Source organism: Poecilia formosa, unplaced genomic scaffold (assembly GCF_000485575.1).
Source record: "Poecilia formosa unplaced genomic scaffold, Poecilia_formosa-5.1.2 Scaffold563, whole genome shotgun sequence".
Taxonomy (NCBI): domain Eukaryota; kingdom Metazoa; phylum Chordata; class Actinopteri; order Cyprinodontiformes; family Poeciliidae; genus Poecilia; species Poecilia formosa.
Genome location: NW_006800502.1, coordinates 223,166 through 230,475, shown reverse-complemented (window position 1 = coordinate 230,475; position 7,310 = coordinate 223,166). Strand labels below are relative to the sequence as shown.

General features: G+C 39.1%; 1 protein-coding gene across 2 annotated transcripts in view; it reads right to left on the bottom strand.

Moving 5' to 3' along the window:
- Positions 1-7,310, bottom strand: part of LOC103129659 (sortilin-related receptor-like) — a 117,060-nt gene that overhangs the window by 71,696 nt on the left and 38,054 nt on the right. For both annotated transcript variants that reach the window (XM_016665304.1, XM_007540832.2), the window contains exon 2: positions 3,645-3,761. In XM_016665304.1, the coding sequence (XP_016520790.1) occupies positions 3,645-3,761 (117 nt within the window). The remainder of the gene's footprint in view (positions 1-3,644; positions 3,762-7,310) is intronic.

Here is a 7,310-nt window from a genome sequence, read left to right as displayed (position 1 = left end):
TAAAATTTAAAAAAAAAAAAAAAAAAAAAAAAAAAAAAAGTAAAGATTATTTTAAGATACTTAGGCTACTATTGACAGCATAATTCTGCATAATTATTAGAATCTGCCAACAGATTATAATAATACGCATATCAATAGCATCTACCATTGCATAAGCAATGAACAGTCTATAGCACAGTTAACAAATAGCTTTTTTCACTTCATATTGTTTCTGAACTGTTCGTGTTATGCTAGAGCCTCAATTCTCTACCTTTTGCCCCCCTCGGAGTTTGAGGCTTTCGTCAACTGCCAGCCTTTAAAAGGTCATCCGCTATGTTTAATGTCGTAGCGGAGGACTGCTACGACATTGTTTGTTACAAAATATCTTAAGTAAAAGCAAAGAGAGATGAATTAATTGCGTTTCATGTAATTCTGCTCAATTTCAACAACAGATCACAGCTTGAGAATATCGCTATGACTAGAGATTTCATTTGGGTTGCATGAGAGCGCTTGCGCGTTTATCTCCTGTCGTGAAAACTGGCATAAGGTGGTGAGATCTCTCCAGGTACACGCAGAAAACGGAGCAAAGGCCTGAGAAATAACAGTAATCTTGCATAGTGATTTAATGATGATTAAAAGATGAATAAAAATACATACATATGTAACGATTGGAATGGTCTGTAATGTCTGTAATGTATGTTTGAAATATAGATTCTGTATTCTTGATCTGTAGTAACAGTAACAACTCGATTGTTGTATGTTGATTATTGATGATTAGAAATGGTAACAACTTGAGTTACAGAATAGATAAGTGATGGAGAATCATACTGAGAGTTATGAGTTGATAAAATGACAAATTGATTATGTTTAATAATAAATTACAGAAATGAGATGACTGAGGATTTGAGATCGTGAGAAATGAAGGCAGGTTCTGTTCTCAAACTGTGTCGCAATTAGTACACTGAGCTAGGCGAGGGCGCAGGGAAGGCTCAAAAAAGGGAAATACCGAAGAGGGTTGCTGCAATGAGTCACGAAAGAGATGATGATTGGGAAAGATTGGGGCTTTTCCACAGGCTCATCGGAACATTTCAGGAGTCACGTAGACCTCTCCCACACACAACCATGGGCTGAGAGGGTATAAAAACCAGCAGACAGGGGAAGGAACTGTTCTTTGTCCGCGGCGCTGAAGAAGAGCCAACAAGAGGACGCAGATTGAAGACCAGCAGAGCACCGCACCTTGGAACCAAGGGGAAGTTGAAACTTCACGCCGCTAAGAAGGGACAAGATCCATCTGCCCCCAGCCCTGGTTCCTGATTCGACCAACACCTCTGCCTCAACCCAACGATCTCTACCCAACTGCAGCAGACTTGGAGAAAAGACAAAGGTCATTGATTGACGAAGATTCTGTGCGTTTGAAGGACGACGGACAGTTCTGCTTTGGTTCTATTCTGAAAGGGGACTTTGCCACGTCAGGACAGAGACTCTGACCAAGGACATCTGAAGATTTCTGCTGCCGGGATCAATTGCCATCTGGTGTGAGTTGAACTGCCCCCCAAAAGCCTCGCTTAGTTAAACTAGTGACACAGGATAGGGATAGAAATGAAGATAGGTTATAATTGATTTAAGTTGAATTTATTGTCTTACTGCCAATTTGTAATCTCTGAAAGTTAATCTCCTTGTCATTTATCCCTGCTAAAGCTTGCTTAATAAATTACATACTAAAAATTCCAATGAAACTTGTGGACATTGAGATTAATTGAGTCATTTGACCATTGCAGTTTCCCCTGATTACAGTAAAATTAGCATACATGATTCTAGAGATGTGGTGGCTTCGTACTTTCCTTTGGTGAGTGAGAAAATAATGACCCTGGGACTTAATTCTAAGTCACTAAATCTAATCTAGCCGTAAACAAGTGCCGTTATTTTAGGAAAAGAGCTACCGTTAACAGGAGTGGTTGTTGAAGCTATGCAGCTGTGAGGGCTACTCAGCTGACTGTTTCTCAACTGAAAAGGGTCGTAACTTCTGGATTGTAGGTAGTTAGAGCTAGACGAGTCTTTTCCGTCACCAGTTTAAATAGAATATCTCTTGTAAACCAACTCTGGGGTAAGACCCGGGTTTCAGAGATTTTCCGGACCTGTTAGACAGAGAACTGGTCAGTAGTCAGTCGAATGAGTGGTGAGATAAGGGCAGGGTATTGCGTAATAACAAACACTCCAAAACACAGTGGTTGCCAAGGGGATTCGTGCATTCGACTTAATGAACTGGGTCATTTGCAAAGGTGGTGCGCTGATTTTAAAAACCTCCACTTGCATTGGGACAGGACAAACAATAAATCACTTACCCTCTACATACCTTTAAATAAAAACCACGAAAACGACTAAGCTGTAAAAATTTTCAAATTAAATCAAAACTTGACCAGCATGCAGAGAAAAATAATGTCTTTATTCAAAAGAAAAGACAGGGAAACCGGAGATTAAAAGATACCCCACAAATGGGGTGCTGTGGTGGCGCAGGGGCAAAGCACAACCCATGTATTGAGGCCTTAGTCCTCATGCCGGTTCGATTTTGCCGCATGTCTTCCCCCCCTCTCATCACCCTCCTTCCTGTCAAACCTACTTTCAAATAAAGGCCACTAGAGCCAACAAAACCTTAAAAAAAAAAAAAAAAGATACCCCACAAAGTCAAAAAAAAAACAGCTAAAGAAGATTTTGAGCAATCCGAGTCAGGATGAGGAGGCGCCATGTCAGGAAGATGAAGTGGAAGCTACAGGGTCTTCAGAACAAACAGATCATGATGCTAGAAGCTATTAGAGAAAAATACTAAATTTTGACAAAAGAAATTGCCAAAAATTTTAAAATTGGTTAAAATGGAGTAAAAATGAGTGTGCCTCATCTCTCCTGATTAGTAGAATAATTTCAAAGTGATTTTGGGTCGATAGGTCACATGACCTAGAAGCTATTGACAAAATATACAAAATTTTGACTAAAAAAATTGCCAAAAATTTAAAAAGGAGTTAAAATTGAATATAAATGAGTGTGCCTCATCTACACAGAATAGTAGAAGAATTTCCCACTGGTTTTGAGTCAATACGTCACATGACTTGGAAGCTATTGAAGAAAAACACTAAAATTTAACTAAAAAAATAGCTAAAATAAAAAAAATCAGCTAAAATGGGGAAAAAAAATCTGTGCCTCATCAATCCAGACTATTTGAATAATTTCAAAGTGATTTTGAGTCGATAGATCACATGACCCAGAAGCTATTGTCAAAAAATACTAAATTCTGACTAAAAAAAATGCTCAAAAATAAAAAATTAGTTGAAATGGAAAATAAATGAGTGTTCCTAATCTCTCCTGACTTGTAGAACAATGTCACACTAATTGAGGGTCAATAGGTCACATGACCTCGAAGCTATTGATGAAAAATACTAAATTTGGACTAAAAAAATTGCTAAAAAAATAAATAAGATTTTAGTAAAACAAACTTAAAACAATAATTGAACATCAATGGAAAATTAAATAAATATTTAGAAGGGATGATGATAAATTTACTACCTTTAGTTACTTCTTGCTACCTTTTACTGGCCGTTAAATTAAATGAGCTCAAACCTTTTACTACCGCGCGGAAACCCTGTAAAATAGTACTGTGCTGTATGAGTACTTACAGAACTGGTTTTGGGCCCGGTGGCTGCTGTGCTGTCTCGGGCTAGGGCTACAATGACGTTGCTTTTCTCACCAGCCCAGTGGACCACCATCTGATTATGAGAGTCATTCAAATTGGCCTGCAAGACACAAATAAGAAATAAAAACAAGAATCAGATATGAATTTAAGAAACTCTAATATATTTAATACTATGCCTTAAGAGACTAAAAACAATTTTACTGAAGTAAATTGTGGTGTGTGGATCACTAAAAGGGGGTCCTAATTACCTAAGCTAAACCAAACATTATTACAAACACAGGCTGAGTATTTGTAATACAGGCTGTAGAATGTGAGCTGTACAATGTTGTTCCAGGTTCCTTAATTTCTGCTCTAATTGTTAGCTTCAGTCTGACTCCACCATTATCTGTGTATTTATAAGCCAAGTTAGCCTTCACTGTTTTTACAAGTAAACAGAGGAATAATGGAGCAGAGTGAACTGGTTTGTTTTGTTGCTTCACTGTTAAGTAGTCGACTGAACAGTCAGTTGATTAACATTTTCCTGAGTTAATTGGTACTGTAGGAAAACTCTCGATGAGGGGGCTTGGAGTGACAGAACACCATTATTGGTGAAGCCATTTAAACAGATAGCATTAGCTTATGTTGTTCAGCCTGGACAGTCCAAGAACTTTATTATTTCACCGTTCTATTTAGTGGTGCTTTTCTGACCTTTACACATTGTTTTCACACATCATTGTCATAGCATTAGCTTGTAGCATTAGCACAGTTAGCATCTGACATTTTTTTGGCATTTCATGTTTTCATTTTCATTTCATCTGGATATCAGCAAAGTACCTCTGAACAATATGTTTGTGTTTACCTTGTATATGTAAGGAGCGTCTTATACACTTTTTTCTGAATTTACTCGCCACGACATCAGACATCAGAGCTTAATACTGTCAAATCTATTTTTAACAGTTGCAGTTTAATATATGTTTCAGGAGGGGTTAGGGCAGTAATAATGGCGAAGTTATAATGGGGGAACATTATAACTTCCCCCCAACTTCCTCGAGCAGAGAGGCTAGATCAGTGGTGTGGTTGTCTTTTTGTGAAGTTACAAGGGCAGGGAAATATATGTAATATCAGTAAAGATCGCTTATTGCCCATCACAGCAATATTAAGATTGGATATGAATATTGGCCCAAATTTTTAAAATTGGTGGAGCCCTACTTATTTATTTTGGGGGGCAAAAAGAAACAGTACTAAAATATAACAGGTGGAAGCAGAAATAACTTTTTTGTGTTTGTAATTTCATACCAGAGCAGACTGACTTGGAACACACCCAGATCACTTAAAAAGGAAAACCAATCTGTCGTTTTCCATGACCATGTCATCAACACCTGAGTGGCGTACCTCTAATTTTGCCTGCATGTCTGTTTCCATGTAAACAGTAAGTACTGCAATGACAAGCCAAAACACCAACTCCTCCTGTGTGCACCTCCCATCAGGCAGATGGATCAATACAAAGAAATGGGCTATTTTATCCTTCTTGTTACTGCTTGGCTATCTCATCTCTCAGAGTTCTCCTTTACTAATCTTGTATTGATGACTCCAAGAGGGGGTAGATCCCTGAAGGAGCTTAATTTTTACTTCCAGCGTCTTTATGCTGCTCCAGAAATAACACACAGCTTTTTTGCCATAGGTTTTTTGTGGCCCGCTCCGACCCGCTCTCCACCTTCTTCTGAAACAATTCTATTGTTACAAGAGAGGCCACAGCTTCATATTTGCCAATCTAACACCAGTGATCCTGCCATGATCTTACAGGGAGAAAGAAAAAATAAATCTAAGAAAAGGCAAAGACACTAATATCTTTTCCTACAGCAACCTGAAAAAAGAAAATCTATAAAACTAACGCACTAACTAGAAATATCGAGCTCTCATTCAGGGAGTGGGTGAACAACAAAGAGGCACGGCAAGTAAATGATGATTTATCAATGTGGTTTTGCCCTTTCGTGATGCTGTAGTCACAGCAACGCTGTGACTACAGCATTCCGGGGAACAAGGGCATATGTTGTCGCCAAAGTGTTACCTACACACAAAGGCCCCACTTCACTGACACACACCGCCTCGTCAGCATGCCTGGGTAAAAGCCTGGGCCGTCTCTCTAGCCACGGTCCTGCAGCAGTAAATTTCTGTATTTTATATCGGGTGAAGAGGACTGGAGAGCAGGAGCCAGTCTCTGCAGCCTGGCACGGTTGAACTGGAGTCAGACTGGCTGTGAAGACAAAAGGCTTTTTCACACTTTGCAGCACACTGCACACACACAAGATGACACTATTAGGGTCCATTGACCGGTGATCAGAGCTCTGGTGGTAGAGCAAAAACTCTGGGGGGTGTTACAGCTGAATATGGAGTAGGATGATGATGATGATGATGAGAAGCTGTTTTATACCATTGTAGCCTACAGATGCTGTGTTTTTTTTGCAACACAGCATCTTGATTTCATGGTTCAGAAGCTGCTGCACAGCCTTTGTGGTTCAGCTAGCGAGCCTTCTCCAAGCTCGGCTGACTTGTACCCGACCCTTCCTCATGCGATCATCAGCGGATTACAGGGACAGTGTTGGGCAATTCCAGCTCTGGGTCTGACAACCACAAATCAGAGGCAGCAGCAGAGTTGTTCTTCAGATTCTGAGTCAACAGACCTCCACTTTACAACATTCCTGTGGCCAGTTTAAAACTCAGTCGCATACTGCACCATGTTTTACAGATTCCTCCAACACTTACAGCACCACACAAGTTCACCGTGAGCTGAGAATGTGTCTGTGGTAGACAACCTCTGCAGCAGGATGCTTGACACTTTAAGCTGCACTCCAGAATGTAGCCAGGATCAGCCAGAGGATTTCTGACTGAAGAATAGTCAGAAATGATTCCTCGAATGATTTGAGTACTTCAATTACTAAAATTCCTAGAAAAAAATGATCTGCCTCTAAACTTTGTTAAATTATGTTTTATTATTTAGCACACAAAGTGTCATCCGGATGATTATTTGTGTTGCATAAAGCTCTCACTTGCATCTATGAGTTGTTGACAAATGTTACGAACTAACAGCATAAAATCCAATTTTCAAGTTCAGTCCAGGTGAACTTCATTGCAGATGATAATGTCTGGGCTTTTTGGGAGACCAATAGACATCCTTAAAATGACTGGTGTGATGCATGAAATACAACAACCATTCTCCTCCTAGAACTGCTGCCTGGCTTATTCAGAGTAAAAACAGTGGGTGTAATTACATAGGTGAGCAGATAGACTGATCACAGCGGGCTGCTATGCTGTAGTTGATGCTTAACGTAGCAGCAACTTTGAGAACGAACTGGAAAACAAAATTTCATGTCATCCCGGTCACAACAAATATGTGGCAGAGCACATAGTGGAAGTAGCTGGCAGATGTTTCTGTTTGTGATGAAGAAGACAAATCCTGTCATTCACATGGGCATAAAAGATATAAATGGCTGGGCAAAGTGCACTGTAAAACAGAACACTAAAATACGTTCAGAAGAATTTATAAAATTTGTTGTTCAGACATGAAATTCAAAATAGAATTAAATAAATAAATAACATTTAATCTAATAAATAAAAATTTGGGCTGCACCAAAGGCAAATATATATATATATAAAATTTTAAAAAATTCCC